The sequence below is a fragment of the Macrobrachium nipponense genome, chromosome 27, assembly GCF_015104395.2.
Source record: "Macrobrachium nipponense isolate FS-2020 chromosome 27, ASM1510439v2, whole genome shotgun sequence".
In the NCBI taxonomy this organism is placed as follows: Eukaryota; Metazoa; Arthropoda; class Malacostraca; order Decapoda; family Palaemonidae; genus Macrobrachium; species Macrobrachium nipponense.
The window spans coordinates 75372121-75393490 of record NC_087216.1 but is presented as its reverse complement, the minus strand read 5'-3'; the positions used below and the strand labels follow the sequence as shown (position 1 = coordinate 75393490).

The 21370-nt window shown below is 40.0% G+C and overlaps 1 protein-coding gene across 1 annotated transcript in view; it reads left to right on the top strand.

Moving 5' to 3' along the window:
- The window catches only part of LOC135201094 (abnormal spindle-like microcephaly-associated protein homolog), a gene marked incomplete at its 5' end in the record, with an annotated part of 64502 nt that overhangs the window by 29068 nt on the left and 14064 nt on the right, over nt 1-21370 (top strand). The window contains 2 exon segments of the mRNA XM_064229988.1: nt 7941-8111; nt 9386-11404. Coding sequence (XP_064086058.1) covers nt 7941-8111; nt 9386-11404 — 2190 coding nt within the window.

Here is a 21370-nt window from a genome sequence, read left to right as displayed (position 1 = left end):
GTAAGTTGAGGACGCACTATGTACTATTACATACATTTAAAAAAATCAAAATTAGTTGGCATAAATAGTCTTTAGAGTTGGTAAATGGAGGGTAATAAATGTTATTTGTTAACAAGGCATTGCTGAAATATTCTGAATTCCAAAATAGTTGTACAAATATATAGTATAAGTAATGTACTGGATCCATTTGTATTACTCAGGATACTAACTGACTTTTCAGTCATTACTTGTAGATGAAATAGTATATTTTACACTTCATTTACCAGTTTTGGATTGTTTACCTCCAACAGATTTTGATTTTTTACTGAAATATTTCTTAATTTATATACGTTTTTGAACTTATTTGCATATGAAAGAGGAAAGGGAGTATGTATGCCCTTCCAAAAGAAAATTAAATAATTCCTCTTACCTTAAGTATTTGGTTGGCTTATTTTATTCACAAAGGATTACAAGTATTTCTTATTTCTCTAGTTCTGTGTTAGTTCATAAGGGTTTAGTTAGGCTAATTATTTATTTAGCCTTTTCTTGTAGTTGCTGGAAACTTGAATATTTCTGGTTTAATAATTTCTGCGCAATCTTATACATATGTTAATGTTGAACCATGTAAGTCCCTTTTGACTAGTTTAAAAAAAACCTGTCTCCTCCTCAATTTAAAGTAATTTAAAATGATGTATAAATCAAACATAAGTGAATACATTGTGTATTTAAATACATCACAATCAAGAAAGTATAGAGGTCAATATAAAGGCGGCATGACTTTAAAGTATTATTACAGCCTCTTTCTAAATCTGGAAGATTCTAAATGAAATGACATAGGCTTAGATCTGAGAATTTCAATACATTGGTCTGTAGATGTAAAATGATATAGAGCTGAAAATCCCATTGTACTTTTTCTGTATACGTAAACGAGTCTGTTAGAATGCTAGAGGCCATTGATTTCAGGAACATCTGTACAACATACAGGTACTGTTGGTACCTGTCCAGCATTAGTAAAAGGAAGCAAAAAGTATTTTTTTTTAAATTGCCTACTCTCCTCTTTTGTCCAATGTGTTGGCTGGTACAAGGGTGGTTTTTAAATTGAATAAGTTTTGAGGAATAAATTTTTGTGATTGACTAATGAATTGCAAATGGCTGGTGACTTTTATAACAGTGAAGAGACAATATTAGAAAAAGCTTTGGGCAAGTTTCTTTAATGTGCAGGAGGGATTCTAATAAGCCATTTTATGAAATGAAAGAGACCGGCTCATGTCAGTTTTGTTTTATAGAAGATTTGGCAGGTCTCTCTCTTTTTTCTTCATTGCCTTAGTTTTAAAAGTTGACTACAACTTTTTATCACTAAAGTTGGCATTTCTTTATAAGAGTTAAGAAATTGTAAATCATTTTAGCTCATTTTTTCTGAATTGGAGGATATTGTAAGTTTGTTTTTGTGTTTATATTTCTTGAAAGGCTGATGGAAAGTTGAAGTTGTTATATTTAGAAAACTCAATGTTCCAACCTCCTATGCCAGTGTATCTTTCAAAACAGTGTCTCTTTCTCTTTATTTTAAATAAACTTAATTGTGTCAATGTTGTGTCTTTTCATTCCTTTTCCTTTTGACGGAACTGTTTTGAAGGATCACACCGGCTAGATGAATTAGGTATATCTATTTGCACAGTGAACTTTCAAAAGCCTTTTGTTGTGACATGCTGTTCCATTTAATTTCAATCATGAGGGATTTACATTCATCTTTTTGTGACTTAAGAACTCTCAGCCATGGAATTTGAAATCAGTGGAACCAACAGTGTAATACAGTACAGTCACCTCTCAATTAATGCGAGGGTTAAGTTCCTGGAGAGTGAATGTTAATTAAAAACGCCTTATTTAAAGATATTTTTCCCATAAATAACAGTAATAAGGGGGGGGGGGTTACATTCCTAGACTTAGGGAACTCTGTACTGCATTATTAATATACTACTATGTAGGTCAGACAAAAAAGAAAAACAGAACAAAATCTTTCGCTTTATTAATAAACAGTCTTTCGCTTATTAATAGACAGTGCAAAAAGTCTTTTGACTTATTGATAAATACACACAGTGCAGTGTGCTATGTATTTATGTCGATGGCCATCGTCTGCAGTGTTCGCCACCCGTATCCTTCCTCACCCCCTCACTCGTCTTCTTTCTTGCTTACTCTTCTTCTGATTCATTTTCTTATTTTTTTTTTCCTCCTGTGGTCTTGGGTTTTTCTTGAAAAATTGCTCTAGTTTGGTCTGTATTGCCTTCTTCCTGTTCTCTATCATCACGGTGTAGCAATTTGTAAACGACACTCGGGTGCCAATTCACGTTAGATTGAAATTTGTTGCATTAAATATTTTCTAGCTCGCGTTAAATTGAAAACACGTTAATTGAGAGGTGACTGTATTTTTGTTGATAAATTAATCCCACTTTCTGGCTATTTGCCTTTCGTAATACATTACTGCTCATGCTAGGTCTGTCTTAATGTATAAACAGTTTTTTATTCAGTTTCAAGCCCTATGTCTATGCCTCTACAAATGTCAAAGGTGTCACATAATTTAATTTTGGTCATCCATCCAAGTTACTGACCAGATCCAGTGATGTTTAATTATACTGAACAAGAGTTTTGTGGTGCATATTGCCTGTTATCCTTAATAGATCACCTATTTAAGTACTGACCAAACAGTAATTACTGTAACTAAATTCACCGATCTGAGGAACATCATCATGGGAAGCATTTTGAGGTGTTGATAGCGCATAAGGTTGTTATTGAAGAGAAGCAGCCCTTTAAATGTACAGAAAATACTGCTAGCATTGCAATAGCTTTTGTAGTGTCACTGTGGTGTGTGTTTGGCATAATATAATGTAGTACCAGGCAGCTCCAATTAGTCTAAGAATTTAATTGATAGTAGTAGTCAAGTATACATGGTAAACCTTCAAAGATCTGATTCAAGATGATTTTTTTTACTTAGGAACCAAAGATTAAGAGAAAGAGATGAAAATTTTAATCTTTTATGAAGTCAAACTTACAATTTATTTGGTATATACTGCATTTTCAGTTAAGATTTTAACTATTATTAAGGCTACAACATTAAAAGTAAGCTTAAAAGGCTAATAGATTAATTATTTTGTTGGAATAGAAAATGTTATAGAATGGGTGCAGAAACTGAATGAAAATGGTTCTTAGTAGGAGATACATAAAGATATCTCTCTCTCTCTCTCTCTCTTATGAATAACTGCTATATTGACAGATAATAATTTATTAGTCTTTTGATTGTATCATAAGCTACCATATTATAAATTTTGCAACGATCTACATGGGTTCAGCTTCACCTTCCCCCTTTTAGTTTAAATCTTGGAGGGTTTGCTGTGTGAATATTGTGCAAACATGTACTGATTACATATGTAATTGTAATAGCTGCAGTGCCCTCTTAACTTCTCAAATTCTTCATGCGTTTTGGATACGTTTATCACTACAAAGCCTTGGATCCAAATGCAGGAAACATGAAGCAATTATGAAGTCCAGTAGCAGAAAACGAACACATGTCCAATAATTATAGTGAGGTCACGTTACCAACCTGACCTGCTGTCAGTGGTGGGGAATTCATTTTTTCTAGATAACTGAGCTTCATAATGAAAAATCACCCTGGACTTGGTAAGACTAATGACATACGACAAAGTAGGACTATAACGTGAGACTGTGGTTTCTCAGTTTCCTGCATAAAGTTTGGCTGAATACTCCAGCAGTTGTTTTACGTTACTGTGTATTTTGACTGATGCCCTTGATACCAAATATTGAAGGGGCTGTGTAGGAGGAAATCACCTAGTGTACCTTGCATGGTGTTCTTTGGATGGTATGAGTGGTAATTTGCAGCATTTCATTATACCTCCACTGCATTTGCCTTTAGTCTCTCAGTCTTTGCCATTTCCCTTGGTCCCTTTCCACTTTGCTGCCCAATATAACTGTCTTGCTTTTAGTTTCCACCCCACATTTAAGAGCATCTATTTCAGACCACCCCTGTTGTGAGATGTAATGTGACTTGGAAGTTTGATGAAACTACTGTATAGAAATGATAAACTGAGATATTTATGTAAAGATTTTTATGAGGTGAAAGTTGAAAATGTTTTAGGAAATTTTCTCTCTCTCTCTCTCTCTCTCTCTCTCTCTCTCTCTCTCTCTCTCTCTCTCTCTCTCTCTCTCTCTCTCTCTGGTACTCCTTACATCATGGTTGTTTCCTGTATAATGAAAAGCAGTTTGGTGTCATATCAGTGTTTTAAGACCCAGAGAGTTCTGCTTCAGAACTTGAGACAGACATCCTTGCATTGTTATTGACACTGATGTGCATAAGAATAAGGGAGCTGTGATGCTAAAACATCTTGCAGTGTTGTCTGCATTTTATTTTTCTGAAATTAATTTTATTGATCTCAGGTTTTTATTTTCTCTTTGTTCCTCTTTATAAATGATCTTTAGACATCTTCCACATAAAGTTCATAAATTTTAAATATTGATAATGGGGTAACTAATTTTAAGTGATGAGATCAATGTACGTAACTAATTTGAAATAATGATAATGTACACTAACTAGTTTTAGACATAATATCAATGTAACTAATCCACAGTTGCAGTGGGTTTAATATCTACTCAAACTAAGTCCTAATTTTTGTCAACTGTAGTAGGGCTTTGTGTCAAGCTCAGTGGTGGTGTTTATACTAAAGAGCTGTAGAATTAAGAGGCCAGAGTGGCTGATTTCTTGCCAGAAGAACTCTGTTGTAGAAAAGCTCAGTGGAACAAATGCAGGTTAGGCAGGCATACCTGAGTACTATGTAGCTTGGATTCTTAGAGATAGGCTTCATTTGGTAACTGGTTTCATCATAAAAGTCAAGTCATTTTTCAGAAACACCAATCCAAATTTTACCCTTCCTACTGTGGTGGTGTAATAACTGGAGCTTATTCAGAATGAACTTTCTAGCTATGTTATGCCTTTGGCAATTTGGTTTAAATTTCTTCTACTGCCTGAAGTGTGCTTTGTGTGGTACACTGCAGGTGATTCTTTGCAGCATCCTTGTTGCCCTCAGCTACACTGCTTCCTGCCTTTTATTTTATGTACGCCTAGCTGCCTATGCATAACTACTTGAAATTTACCTTGCAACAAGTTTCACCTTTCATATATACATAGCTCAAGGAACTCTCTCAAAACGAGTCCCTTGAGAGTTTAGAAATGACTAGCTGGTGTTTTTAAGTTAGATTATAGAATGATATTCCCATTTGCCTGTGCCCCAAAATACATTTGTCTCTCTCTCTCTCTCTCTCCTCTCTCTCTCTCTCTCCCTCGTCTCTCTCTCCCCCCACCAACACTCTCACTCATCTCCTCCTCTACCCCCCTCTACATCCACTCCCCCGTTCCTTCCTCTCCACCTCTCCGGCCCTATCTCCTCCCCTCTCTCATCCTTCCCCTCCAATCTCTCTCTATCTCTCTCTCTCTCTCTCTCTCTCTCTCTCTCTTCTCTCTATCTCTCTCTCTCTCAACCTTTTATTTGAAAGGAGTTTGAATGGTGGTAAGTCTTCTAGTTTTTGACCAATCCTTGCTATCAGGGAAAGAGGTCCTTGGGGTAAATGACTCGTTAATGTGGAGATCAGGGTGATCTTTAAATGGTCAGAAATTATTAATGAAAATCATAAGTTTTTATCTAAATACGATGTTATTTATTTGTTGGTGTCTTTATTCCTTGTGGTATGTTTTAAATTTTTACAATTCATACCCTGCTTGATTTTATACTTTTCGTTGTGGTGCTGAGTGACCTTTTGACTATTTGGCTCTAGCATTTAGACTTTGGCTCTAAATACCTTACAGCCATCCATCATTGCTACAATTGAGTCATATTTGTTGAATTCTTCAACCCTTAGTGATGTAGAATTAGTTTGTGTACATCACTAGAACTCAGTACTATAGGTAGAAGCTGTTTTGTTTAGAGCTGTATAAATGTAAAATTGGTGACAGTAAACTGAAGATCACCATGATATATCTGATATGTAAAGCAATTCTGAATCACTGAACTGTCAATTCTGGTTTATACCACACACCAGTGAAAAACTACTAAGTGGCTGAGAGATCCTTGAAGCTTGAAAGCTAACCTTTTTATTGACAGAAAAGTGCAGATGTATCGCAAAAGTGACAGAAATCAAGGGTAATGTATTAAGGTTAACTAAATTTTTATGGCCTAATGAAATGATTGTTAGATTGCAGGCATGTTCTGTACATTGAAGAGCCTACAACATTCATTGCTGTGAAACATTATTGCCTATTTGCCATGCATTTCTATAAATTGGTTTTGATGTAGCGGATTCGAAGTATCATGATTCCAGACTGCATGGCCTGTTTTAGTGGAGTATAGAAGCTTTGTAGTTTATATATGGAATCTGTACATAATCATTCTTGAATGACATGAACATTCCTTGCTTCGTTGGCTGATATTTTTCTGCTATTGCCAAGCTAAGGATATTTCTTCCTCCTCCAGTTTTCCCTGACAGATGGTCTTCCATCCTTTAGAAGATGGATCTAGGATTGTATTTGTCATTAAGCCCATTCCTGTTCACACAACCTCTTTTTTTTTCAGTCATTCCTTGACTAGAGAAGGGCAATTGGGTATGATCTCATCCCACTGGCATTCATCATTAAAAGAAAGCCTATTCAGCTAAACTTCAGCATTTTGTGCTATACAGCATAGTTTATATTTGTTGCATTTAAACTCTTGTTAAACATTTGCACTTTCCTCATTGGTAAGGAAAACAGGAGTGACAATACCAAAATACTTTTCCATTTTACTATAAAAATAATTGATACTTAAAGACGTATCTTCTTCCATCTACTGTCTTTGGTCACTTCCTGCTTAGCTTTTTAACTTGCATCCTTTGCTCACTTCCTGCTTATCTGTTTAATGCTTCTCTATTCCCTGAGGTCACATCCTTCTTAGCAGATCAACTTCGTTCTCAGCAATTTCCTGCGATTATTTCCAAATTATTTTTTAAACTTTTTACTTTAGTCAGTTTTGTAATTTGTTTTCATTGGTCACCTTGTAGTTATGTTTTATTTATTGGTCCTATTTCTTTCATCATGTAGTGCTTACCTGTTTAGCTTCCATAGTTCTTTTATGACTTTAGCTGCTAAACTTCTAACTTTTTCTATTTCCATTTGTCACTTTCTGCTTAGCTCATTATGCCTAATATGTATAACTAATCCAGATGATCCCTTTGAGAGAAGAAATGCGAATGTAGTAGAGGCAAAACAAAAATAATTATAGTAATGAAATCAAATGGGATAAATAATGCAAGATAGGAAATGTAGTAAATCATAGATGAAATTGACAAACTAGTAAGATTAGATATGATCTAACCCAGTAATTAAGATTTTAAAGGGTAAAAATCATCTTGGTTTGAAGAAGACTTGTATGATACAGGCAGCTGTAATATACCCATGATAAAATATATTGCTTTGTTACAGCTCCCTGTAAAGGAATATTGCATACATTGTGACTAGTACAGTGCACTGTAGGCATTGGTTAAGGCCTCTTCTATATTGTATTGTTCTCTTACTTTTTAACTGCTTTTTTGACTGTTCAACTGATTTTGTCATGCTCCATTTTCGCTCCTTTTTTTAGAACAACTTCAGTGTGTCAGACCTGAGATCTTAAGTTCAAGTGCAATACATTTTAGTATTGTACCATTTTGTTGTGCATCTGTTCCATATGATTAAGGTGTTTTCATTGAACTTTCTTTTGCTGATAATACACTACACCTTTCTTAGATTTATAACTAGTATCTGATATTATTTCCTTACTTTTTGCATTTGATGTGCTGTTTACATTTGCTTCTTTCCCTGCTTTATGCTGTACACATACCATACCATTCATATTTTACATTAAAAATGTGTTTATCCTACAATTTTTTAGGTGAAAACTGCGCAAGCAATCATCATCCAAAGGTGGTGGCGTTCCGTGTGGAAAGCCAAGCAGAGGGAACTGTATGCAAAAGCTGCTGTTGTCCTTCAGGCCAACTGGCGCAGGAAACGAGCCCAGTTGCTTCTACAGAGACTCAGAGAGCAAAAAGAAAGGGAGAGAAAGGTGAGTATATTACAATGATGGTGTCTTTGGATGGCCATGAAACTTATGGAATTAATGTTACCCTTGGGATTCTTGAATGTTCAAGTATATGCTAAACGACAGGGATTTTGTTACTTTGGTCACTTATCAGGTCACACCCCCCCAAGCATTTGAAGCTTAGGGGACGCTAGTTGTTCTTTCATGTCCATAGTGAGTGACTGCCATCTTCATGTTTCACTATGAATTGTATCACACGTTTGCAGCTCTCCTTTGGCTCCCAGCTGCTTTTCTGTCTGCTTTACATTTTTTCATTTATTTAATCTTATCACCTCCACCCTTTTCCAACCACTTTGATTTTATTTTGTGGCAATTTTTACCTTTTTTTAAAAAAATCTTTCTGGAAAGCTCTTTGAGTAAAAGTGCAATGTAGTGTTCAATTAACCTACTTTTGGAAATATCCTTGATTAAATACTCCTTCCCATATGTCCATGATTTTTAACTGTTTGTCATTTGCTTGAAATACCATAAGTGTTTGCTTCCTTAGCAACATAAGTGCAACATAAGTGGTTTTTTTATCTTGAAATAGGTTAACAAGAGACCACCGAGTCTTATTTTTAGAGACTAGTATGATTTATTCAAAGGATTTGTTCTTATTGAAGAGCACTGAAGCAAAGTTAAGTTACAGTAGTTTGGCAGCTGTATGAGAAGAGGACAAAAGAAGTGGTATATGAGGAAAGTGAAGGTGGAAAGGAGTTCCCAAAGAAGTGCTGTAAAGAATCTTTGGGACTGTCTACAGTGTGTTGCACAAAACTCATTGGAGTGGTACTTCTTATTTAGACGTAATGAACAAAACTCATGAATTATGTCTACTGAAATTGAAACTGAAATTATTCAAACTTATTTTTATACCATAATAATCTTATGGCTCTAAAAATAGAAAAAGAACAGTTGCAGTGCTGATGATTATTGGTCAGAATTATTACTTTATTTCTGTATCAAATGAAGCTGAATTCAGGAAGTGATTTCAGTAATTTAGCCTTGGAATTACAGGGATCTAGTCTTAAACTAATTAGGATGAAGATTCTTAGAGTGAAAGGAGGAAAGATTTTTACATCCTCATTAACTCCAATGACAGTGATTAGATGTAGATATATGTTTAGTCTTACCACTTGAAGCAAACTTTCTGCACTGTGCTTTAAAATTCCTAATGGGTTATTCTTTTTTACCAGTTTAGGTTTTTAGTTTATTTTGATTTTCCTACCGTTACTTTTTCATAATCATGTCATACTTTGCAGGACAATGCTGCGCGTACAATACAGAGAGTTTATCGCAGATATAGTGCCTTGAAATATCTTCAGCAGTCTGAGGCTGCACAAACCATACAGCGTATGTGGAAGACTTACGTTACACGGAAGCAGTTCCTCAGAGAGAGGTGCGCTGCTGTTAAAATCCAGGCTTATTTCAGGAGCTGGAAATGTCGAAGACAGTTCCTCCTCACGAAACGGACAATTGTGAAGATCCAGCGAGATTACCGTCAGAAGCTATTAGTACGGAGGCTGAAGCACGAATACTCCAGGAAACGGGAGGCTATTGTTTTACTGCAGTCGTGGTGGCGTGTGTATCTAGCAAGGAGAAGGGCCAGAGAGATAGCCAGAGAAAAAAGGGCAGCTTGCATTATTCAGAACTATTTGAGAATGTGCCAGCAAAGAAACAGGTTCTTGCGGACCAGGCAGTCTGTTGTTGTCCTTCAGAAGCACACACGTAAGATGCTCTGCCAGCAGAAGTTTAGGAAGATGTACAGTGCAGTTCTGATGCTTCAGAGATGGTGGAGAACTGTGCAGATGTCCAGAATGATAAAAGAACAGTTCACAGAATTGCGCATTGTCACCATCAAGTTGCAATCCCACATTCGCATGTATTTGGTGAGAAAGAGATTTATTAGAATCAAATCTGCTGTATTAACAATTCAGAGACATTACAAGATGGTGAAGCAGAGACAAGAGTACAACAAAATAAGAACTGGAGCTTTGGTTATACAGAGTTGGTGGAGAAGCACAAAATTAATGCATTCAGAAAGAGTGAATTATATTCAGTGTCGCAATGCAGCTATAAAAATTCAGTCAGCATTTAGGGGTTATATTGCTCGTAAGACGCTCAAAAAAAGCGTGCTGGCAGCCTTAAAGATACAAACTTTTTACCGCACGCAGAGGCAGAGAAAGCAGTATTTGAGACAGAGACAGGCAGTTCTTACTGTGCAGAGATACATCCGTGCATGGTCAATGAAAGAGAAGGAAAAACGAAGATTTAATGAGCTAAAAGCTGCAGCTGTCATCATCCAATCTAATTGGCGAGGGAGACAGGCAAAAAGAAAGTATTTGAAAGCCAAGCATTCTGCAACGGTTATCCAAGCTTGGTATCGTGGCCAAAAAATTTACCATAGTTTCTGTAATAAAAAAGCTGCAGCTGTCACTATTCAGCGATCTTTGAGGTCAAGGAATCTCATGATGCAGAAGAGGAGAGAGTATTTATCAATGCGGCAAAACATTATCCGTATTCAAAGTGCTGTTCGATGTTGGCTTCAGCGAAGCAGGTACAAGAAAGTGCAGGCTGCTGTTGTGTGTTTGCAGAGAAGATATTGTGCACTCAAACAAATGCGTAAACAAAGACAGGATTACTTGTTACTGAAGAAGGCATGCGTGATAGTGCAAAGTAATTATAGGATGAAGCGTCAGCGTGACCTATATGAAAAAAAGAGACAGGCTGCTCTGTTTATTCAGATGTGGTATAGAACATGTAAAGTGTCGCAAAAGGAGCAGTCCATCTTTAAATCTAAGAGGGAAGCCTGTATATTGATACAAAAGTCTTGGAGAATGCATAGTCAAAGATTGAAATATCAAAGAATAAGGCAGGCATGCATTTCAATACAACACAGGTATAGAGCTCACAAACTAGGAGTGTCTGTACGTAATGAATACATTAAAAAACAAATGGCATGTATTACTTTACAGTCATGGGTGAGGATGGTTGTTACTAGGAAGAAGTTCTTAACTTTGAAAAAGTCTGCCATCTGTATCCAGAGGCACGTTAGAGCTAGAAATGTAGGCATGAAATGTCAACAGGAGTATCAAGAACTTAAGGCTGGAGCTATAAAACTTCAGTCACTGTACAGAATGCGAAAACAGCGCAGGGAGTATCTGCACCTAAAGTCAGCTGCAGTCACCTTGCAGGAACACTTCAGAGCACACATGAAAATGCAGGCAGTTAGATCAGCTTATATTGTGAAAAAGAATGCAGCAGTAACTATCCAGTCAAAGGTAAGTGTTGATGATCGTTGAAACTTCATTGATACAAGAAGACTAAAGATATAAAGTTATGCTCATATAGAAATAAGTGTTATTGAGGAGAACAGAAAAAGGGGAAGAATACTATGCTAATAACCATTTTGGAATCTAATAGCTTTCACCCTGTATGGGGTTCATTCTACTGTATGCTTTGTGGGGATCTCTTGGCAGTGCATTAGGTTCTCGTGTGTCCTGCAGGTCACTAGGTGCTTCAAAACTGCATCGGTTTCTGTGTTCTATATTTCATCTGTCTCTTTTGGTCTCATTCTCCTCAGCTGTCCCCCAGAGGGGGCTAGTGCCATCAGTGCACCGTATGTGCTGCAGTGTAGGCATTACTTTTACTGTACCTCTGTTCATATCTCTCTTTCTTCTATCTACTTTTCCACCCTCTCCTAACAATTGATTCATATTGTAACTGAGAAGTTTTCTTCCTGTTACACCTTTCAAACCTCTTTATGTACTTTCAGAGTGGTTTCATTACTGAATGACCCCATAGATCCCAGCGCTGGGCCTTTGGCCTAAATTTTATAAATCGTGTTCTGTTTCCCAGCTATCTGACTAAATGAGCTTAAATTGTTTTAGTATTCACTCTTCATTTTGGAAAAGATCCTTGAGGGCAGCCTTGAGACTCGTAGGGCTTGCCAGAGATATTTGTCCCTCAGTGAAGTGAAAACTCATCAAGGCAAAGTTGAAGTGTTGAACTGAAAAGCCTCAACTGTAAGAACTTAGCTATTTGTAGGGATCTCGAAATGCTTCCTGGGAGAGTGTAGGGATATCTATCTTGCTAAATGAGGAGTTCTGAGTGCTTGCTTATTTTTTACTTTTTACTTTCCATATGTTCCCTTTAGTGTCTCCATAAGGCTATCCAACTACAGTGGTACCATAGCTTAGCGGATATTGTTACTTAATGGACTTGCCGAATCTAATATAAATGATAAAGATATTTTTACTTACCAGAGAAAAATGGTAAGCACAATAGGTTTATCGAAGAGTAGACAGAGGCTTTCTTGTTTGTGCCCTTGATGGAGGTTGAAAGAATGAGCAAATGCACTTTTGTTGGCCGACGCTTTTCTGGCTGTGTCTGTGCTTGTGGATAGTGAACAAATGCACACAAACACAACATTATTATACATTCAACTTCCCTGCCAGATATATACTTAGCTATAGACTCCGTCGTCTCCGACAGAATTTCAAATTTCGCGGCACACGCTACCGGTAGGTCAGGTGATCTACCGCCCTTGCCCCCCTGGGTGGCAGGACTAGGAACCATTCCCGTTTTCTAATCAGAATTCTTTCTGTCGCCGGACCATCAACATTGTTGTTGGTTCCTCCCGATTGGTTTTCTTTTTTCGCCGGCAATTGATCTTCTTGACCGACTTTTGGTGACGTATCTGGATTGTTGGATTGGCATACGCTTTTGTGGACTGTTTTGTGGACTTGATTTTGGATTTTCTTTAAATATGTCTGACTCTGGTATGGTTGTGAGACGTTGTGTGAATGTAGGCTGTAAGGTGAGGTTGCCGAAAGCTTCGGTAGACCCTCACACGGTATGCAAGAGCGTGCAGGGAGTATGAATGTTCTTTTACTAATACTTGTAAAGAATGTGAGAACTGGAGTGAGAACGAATGGAAGAATCTAACTAATTATTTGAAAAAGTTAGAAAGAGAGAGAGCGAGGAAGGCTTCTCATAGAAGTTTAAGTAGTTCTAGATCTGAACTAATTCCAAGCTTGGGATCTCCCAAGGGGGTAAGTATTGCATACTTCTCCTTCCATTGCAGCCCCTTCTCCTATTGCAGAACCTGTAGATCCAGCGAAAAGAACTTGCAGATCTAAAAGCAGCCTTCAAAATAATGGAAAACAAAATGGCTGCCATACAAGGTAAGGCTAGTGATTTGTCATTAGACAGTGATATAAGTGTCCCCAGTGTAGTGGAGGGGGCATCTGGTCGGCTCAGCAACGCTCCTAGGTCTAGACCTCTTCCAAGCTCACATGCCCAGAGGAGAAGGAATGTCGAAAGCCGAAAGGAGGAGTTGGAGAATCCCCACCGATCAGGTGTCCCTTCGGCGGTTTCTGTGACACCCCAGACTGCCAAGGACCGCTATTGTAAAAGCGTCCTAAGTGAGTGTTTCTCGTCGTCGGGATCTTCATCACCGAGACGTGATTGGAGAGATTCCGATCGATCTCGGCCTCTCAAGAGGAGTTGGAGGGCGCCGACTATTGACTCGAGCCCTGAAAACTTCCCTGAGGAGTCTCCATCGGGAGTTAAGAAGGCGAGAAGAGCCATTCTTCCAACCAGAGTGAGAAGGAGGCAGGAGGTGGAGGCTATGGACTCCTCCCCTCCTCCTTCCCCTCCTCCCGAAGAGGATAAAGAGGAGGCTACAAAGAGGTTCATGATGGCGATGCAGGAACAGATTTCGTCATTTGTATGGAGTCCTGTCAAAGGAGCCTCCTAGAGGAAAGACACTTCCCTTCCTATTAAGAGATCCTCCAGACGTATGGAGGTATCTACCTCCAGGATCGATACTCCTACACGAGGTGAGGTTTCCTGTACGAACCTGGATGAAACAATCACACGTCTGGCACCGGCCAGGAGTGAGGAGTCACCCAGGAGGCAGGAGCCAAGAGCCAGGAGTGAGGAGTCAACCAGGAGGCAGGAGCCAAGAGCAAGAAGTGTGGAGGCATCCAGGCAAGAGGCAAGAGCCAGGAGGCTAGAGCCAGGAGGCAAGAGCCAGGAGGCAAGAGCCAGGAGGCAAGAGCCAGAGGCAAGAGGCAGGAGTCAAGAGGCAGGAGCCAGGAGCCAGGAGGCAGGAGTCCAAGAGGCAGGAGCCAGAGTCCGGAGTCCGGAGTCAGGAGGCAGGAGTCCGGAGTCAGGAGGCAGGAGTCAGGAGTCAGGAGGCAGGAGTCAGGAGCCAGGAGGCAGGAGTCAGGAGACAAGAGTCAAGAGCCAGGAGTCAAGAGTCGGAGACTCGTTCCTGGAGGTTATGACTCTTCGCCAAATGGAAGCTCCTCTCCTTCAGAACATAGGAGGTCTTGGAAGGACTCTTCCTCAAAACGAGAACGTTCTCCTTCGTCGGATCGAGGTTAGACGAGTTGTCTGACGACGATCCTCCTGCTAATGAGGGACTTTCGAGTTACAAAGTCTTGGCCTCTTTACTACTACAAGAGTTTGGAGATTCTCTTAGTCCTGCAGCTCCTCCTTCTCCTCGTTCGCTCTTTTCGAGCTCAGCTACGGCTAAATCGTCGGCATTCTTGAAAATGAAGCCTGCGATATCAATGAAGAAGGCACTCCATTCTTTAGATTCTTGATGGACAAGAAGAAGGAGTTAGGAAAGACGGTATTCTGCATGCCTCCTTCCAGATTGCACGGGAAGAGAGGCATTTGGTATGGGACAGGAGAGACTATGGGTCTTTCTTTACCCGCCTCTGCAGATGCCGACTTTGCCAGTTTAGTGGAGGCCTCTAGACGTCACTCCTTAGGATCGGTCAGAGCGACGTGGAGCACTTCAGAGTTGAACCACTTTCTGAAGGGACTTTTTGTCACTTTAGAGGTGTTCAATTTTCTGGATTGGTCGCTCGGAGTTCTGGCCAACAAATCTAAGGATCCGGAGTTTCTGAAGAACCCAGAAATTCTCCATAGCGTTCTGTCCTGCATGGACAAGGCAGTACAGGACGGTTCAGGTGAAGTGGCTTCACTTTTCGGTGCTGGTCTCCTGAAAAAGAGATCGGTGTATGGTTCCCTTTTATCGAAAGGGGTTTCTCCGAGCCAGAGGACTGCCTTACTGTTCGCCCCGCTATCAGATCATCTTTTGTTTCCTTCTCAGTTAGTCAAGGGATATATCTCGCTCACTAACTGAGAAGGCGACACAAGACCTACTTACTCAAACGTCCAAGAAAGGACGACCGGTAGTGGCGACGGTTTAAGAAGGAACCTCGTCCTACTCAGCAGCCCTTTCGTGGAGGTGCAACGGCTCGTCCCCCTGCCAGAAAGAAGAGCTCTGAAAAGAGAGGAAGGTCTTCATTTAGACCATTCAAAAAATCTAAGTGACTTGTTGCTCCTCCAAGCACCAGTGGGCGCCAGACTCCTGAACTTTGCAGGAGTATGGGAACAAAAGGGAGCCGACCCTTGGTCAGTGTCGGTCCTGAAGAAGGGGATATGTAATCCCCTTCGACGACAAACCGCCCCTAACATCTACGCCTCGGGAACTGTCAGCGAGGTACAGAGACCCGTTAATGCGAAAGACTCTCCTTCAGATGGTGGAGCAAATGTGGGAAAAAGAGGCCATCGAACTGGTACAAGATCCACACTCCCCGGGATTTTACAATCGCCTTTTTCTAGTACCAAAGGCATCGGGGCGGGGGGTGGAGGCAGTTCTGGACGTAAGCGCTCTGAATCGCTTCGTACAGAAAAAGAAGTTTCGTATGGAAACGTCCGCCTCTGTCATGTCGGCGCTTCGCCCAGGAGATTGGATGGTCTCTCTGGACCTACAAGACGCCTATTTCCACGTTAACATTCACCATCAGTCAAAGAAATATCTTCGCTTTGTGATAGGAGACAAGATCTTTCAATTCAGGGCTCTGTGCTTCGGTCTGTCTACAGCCCCACAAGTATTCACCAACCTCATGGCGAATGTAGCAAGATGGCTTCACCTAGAAGGGAAATAAACATCTCCCTCTACTTGGACGACTGGCTAATCAGGCCAAGTCGAAGGAGTCAGTGCTTGGAGGACTTGGAAGTAACAAGGAACATGATAGATTCGCTAGGGTTGCTCGTCAACCTCGAGAAGTCACAACTGATCCCCAGCCAGAACTTGTCTATCTGGGGATTCAGATGGATTCTCGGGGTTTTCGGGTATATCCTTCGCGAGAAAGAATCGCTCGAGGTTTGTCGAGAATCTCGAGCTTCTTAGAAAGAAAAAAAGGACAGCTCAGCGAGGGATTACCTGAGCCTTTTAGGGACCCTGTCCTCATTGGAGAAGTTCTTCTCGCTAGGGAGACTTCACCTTCGCCCTCTTCAGTTTTTCCTCAAAGAGGTGTGGAACTGGAAGACGGGTCAACTCTCGGACATCTTCCAACTTCCACAAGAAAGTAAAAGATCATCTGAGGTGGTGGATCCCTCAGCTTCAAAAGAACGAAGGCTTATCGCTTGCTCTGCAGAACCCAGACCAAGTGTTGTTTACCGACGCTTCGGAGTCGGGATGGGGAGCGACGCTGGGAGCAAGGGAGGTGTCAGGCACCTGGACAAAGGAACAGGTGTCCTGGCACATCAATTGCAAGGAACTTGTGGCCATACACCTAGCCTTAAAGTCCTTCGAAAAGATAGTCAGAGACGGGGTAATACAGATCAACTCAGACAACACCACGGCTCTGGCTTACATAAGAAAGCAAGGAGGCACGCACTCGTTCTCCCTCTATCAGTTGACAAAACACCTGTTAACCTGGACGGAAGAAAGAGGCATAACTCTCCTCACAAGGTTGTTCAAGGGATCAAAAATGTGAGAGCGGACAGACTGAGCAGGAGAAACCAGGTCCTTCCCACAGAATGGACTCTTCACGAAGAAGTGTGGTCGAAGTCTTTGGTACCTGTGGGGGAGACCTCACATAGACTGTTTGCGACGTTCCTCTCCAAAAGAATAGAGAACTTTTGCTCTCTAGTAGAGGATCCGAGAGCCTTCACAATAGACGCGTTTCTCATGGATTGGTCGGGTGTGGACGCTTACGCCTTTCCCCCGTTCAAAATCCTGGGGGAAGTGCTCAGGAAGTTTGTAGCTTCGAAGAGCACGAAGTTGATACTCATAGCCCCATTTTGGCCAGCACAGGAATGGTTCACGGAGGTACTGGAGTGGATAGTGGACTTCCCCAGATCGCTTCCAAACAGACACGATCTACTCAGACAACCCCACTTCGAGAGGTTTCATCACAACCTCCCAGGTCTCGCTCTGACTGCCTTTCGACTATCGAAAGACTTGTCAGAGCGAGAGGCTTTTCTCGCGAGGCTGCGGGCTCTATCGCTAGAGCCCGCAGAGCTTCGACGAGAAGAGTATACCAGTCGAAGTGGGAAGTCTTTAGGAGGTGGTGTAAGGTTCAGAAGCTGTCCTCCGCCAGTACCTCTATAGTGAATATTGCAGATTTCCTCCTCTTTCTGAGAAAGGAGTCACACCTATCTGTCTCGACAATAAAAGGATACCGAAGCATGCTGTCTTCGGTTTTCAGGAATCGAGGCCAATAGACATTGCTAACGACAAAGATCTACACGATCTAATTAGATCTTTTGAGACGTCGAAAGCAGCTACTCCTAGAACACCTAGTTGGAATCTAGACGTGGTCCTGAAATTCCTTTCATCGACAAATTCGAACCTTTACATCTGGCGTCCTTCCGAGACGTTACTAGGAAATGCTTGTTCCTAGTGGCTCTCGCTACAGCCAAGAGGACGAGCGAATTACACGCTCTGGATTCCACGGTGGGGTTCAAAGGAGATGCTGCCATCTGTTCTTTCCAGACATTGTTTTCTGGCAAAGAATGAAAACCCATCAAAACCTTGGCCCAGAAGTTTTGAGGTAAAAGGCCTATCTAACCTGGTAGGCAGAGAGATAGAGAGATCTCTCTGTCCAGTGAGAGCTCTTAAATTCTATTTAGAGAGGAAGAGACAGATGGGAGCTTGTCAACAAGGTCTTGGTGTGCAGTGAAGAACCCCAAACGACTCATGTCCAAGAACGCCTTGGCTTTCTTTGTGAGAAGCGTTATTACGGACGCTCACAAGAACTGCTCGGAGGAATCCTTCGGTCTTCTAAAAGTCAAGACGCATGAAGTAAGAGCAGTAGCAACGTCTTTGGCGTTCCAGAAGAATATGTCTCTGAAGAATATCATCGAGACTACATATTGGAGGTGCAATTCAGTGTTTGCATCTCATTATCTGAAGGACGTGAGAGTGACCTATGAGAAGTGCTTCTCGCTAGGTCCTTTTGTATCAGCAGATACAGTACTGGTCTTGGAGCAAAGACTGATCCTTAATTTTGTGTTTTTATCGTACATAAACCCTCTTGTCAGATATGTGCTTGGTTTTCTAGCAGCAAGCTCACTACTGTCGCACGGGAGCAGAGTGTCATTGCTGTAGGCGATCAAGGGTATGTATGACTAGTAGGGGAGTACAAAAAATTTTTTTGTATATTTTGTAATGAAAGTGTATTATGTTTCGAGTTTTTTGGTTGTTTGTGAGGAGTTCGGGGATGACTCCTTACAATCTTAGAACTAACATGGATGTTAGGATCAGGTGATCGGGATCGGTTTTGTGCTCCTTGAACAAGGTGTATTGTCATGTAAGTGGAATAGCACCCAATGACAAAGGCCTTTAGGCTCTGCCGAGTAAGTGGATAAGACCCCATTGGCAGACCCACAAGAACTCTTAGCCATAGATCATTATCTCGCTGAGGCTCTTGAGGCTAAGCAGACTACAAGGCAGTAGCCGCGAAGTCTTCAGCCTAATAAGGTAGGAACCAAGGTTTATAAATACCTACAACATATGTTGTTTACCTGTCTATTTCAGTAGTTAGCTGTCTCTTACCCACCACCAATGGGTGCTAATCAGCTAAGTATATATCTGGCAGGGAAGTTGAATGTATAAAAATGATATTGTCATGTTACAATAAAGTTTTATACATACTTACCTGACAGATATATACGATTATGGCCACCCAGCCTCCCCGCAGGAGACAGGTGGAAGAGAAGAATTCTGATTAGAAAACGGGAATGGTTCCTAGTCCTGCCACCCAGGGCAGGGCGGTAGATCACCTGACCTACCGGTAGCGTGTGCCGCGAAATTTTGAAAGTTCTGTCGGAGACGACGGAGTCTATAGCTAAGTATATATCTGTCAGGTAAGTATGTATAAAACTTTATTGTAACATGACAATACATTTTAATAGGGCTTAGTTTTTCCAGACCTCAAGTAGACTCTTCTCGGGGATTATTCCTGAGAAGAAGGAGAAGGGGAAAAAAATAAATAAATAAAAAAATTAGAAAAAAAAGATTAGACTATTTGAGAAACCTGTCTTATTTAAAAAATTTTTTATGTTATTTATTGAAAAATCTTTGCTTTCAGCAAGAATACTTTTCATTTTTGAATTCTGTAAATAAATTGACCTTTGCTGGGTCCAATTTGGGCACTCAGTAAGTAAATGCTGTACTGTCATGGGTGTTTGACATCTGTTACACTTGATTGGGTCAGCATGTGGTGTTGACATTAAGTGACCATGCAAGAATTTTGTGTGTCCTATATGGAGCCTTGTTAGGATCACCTCTTTTGATCTTTCCTCCTGTGAGGATGTCCTCCATGCATACACTTCAGTTTTTATGTTTTTAAGTTTATTTGTTGTTGGCACTGAGGCCCTTTCTCTTTTCCAATCCTGGTAAATCAATGGTTCAACAAAAGCTTTCCTTTTTGTGCTTCATGTTGGGAAACAATATGCATTTAGTGTGGATTCAACCTTCTGATATCTCTCTCTTGCTTACATTATTTTTATTGGCATTACTTAACCCTCTTACGCCGATTGGACGTATTAAACGTCGAGTCAAAATCTCTCCCGTATGCCGATTGGACGTATCATACGTCGGCTCAAAAAGTTTTTTTAAAAATTCGCGGGGGAAATACTTATAGGCCTACCAGCCGAAAACTTTTGAATCACGCGCCTTGGGGGATGCTTGGAGTTCACGGATCAAGGCGTTGTTTAGTTTACAATCGCTACGCAGGCGCGCAAGCGCGAATTTCTTTCTTATCGCACTAAAAAGTATAAGTGACACATCTCAAAAATTATTTTGTCACTTTGACATGATTTTTGCACCATTTTAAATTATCCTTTACATGAAGTATTATATATGAAAATGTGCGCAATTTCATGTAAAATACAACCAAGAAATACTCATGATTGTAGCTTTTATCAGTTTTGAAATATTTTCATATAAATAACGATAAGTGCAAAAATTTCAACCTTCGGTCAACATTGACTCTACCGAAATGGTCGAGAAACGCAATTGTAAGCTAAAATTCTTGTATTATAGTAATATTTAATCATTTGCCTTCATTTTGCAACAAATTGGACGTCTCTAGCACAATATTTCGATTTATGGTGAATTTATTAAAAAACTTTTTCCTTACGTTCGTGCGATAACTCTTCCGATAAATTTTTTTGTGCAATTGTCCTAATGTTTGCACCCTTTTAAATTTGCCGTTACATAAAGTTTTATACTATATGGAAATGTGCGCAATTTCATGCACAATACAACAAAAAACAACCCATGGTTGTAGCTTTTATCAGTTTCGAAATATTTTTCATATATAAATAACGTTAAGTGCAAAAATTTCAACTTTCGGTCAACTTTGACTACCGAAATGGTCGAAAAACGCAATTGTAAGCTAAACTCTTATATTCTAGTAATATTCAATCATTTACCTTCATTTTGCAACGACTTGGAAGTCTCTAGCACAATATTTCGATTTATGGTGAATTTATGAAAAAAAAAAAAAACATTTTCCTTACGTCCGCGCGGTAACTCTTCCGAAAAAATCAGAATTTTTTTTGTGCGATTGTCGAAATGTTTGCACCATTTAAAATTAGCTGTTACATAAAGTTTTATATATGAAAATGTGCGCAATTTCATGTAGAATACAACTAAAAATGATTGAAGGTGTAGCTTTTCTCTTTTTTTCGAAAATATTTGCATATAAATCACGATAAATAGAAAAAAAAACCACGTTCAAAAAGCGGATCAAATTTGACTACCGAAATAGTTGAAAAACGCAATTGTAAGCTAAAACTCTTACGCCTAGTAAATATTCCGTCATTTTTCTTCATTCTGAAACAAATTTGAAGTCTCTAGACAAATATTGTGAATTTTATATGGTGAATTTTTGAAAAATATATTTACCTTCACTCCGCGCGCCGATTCG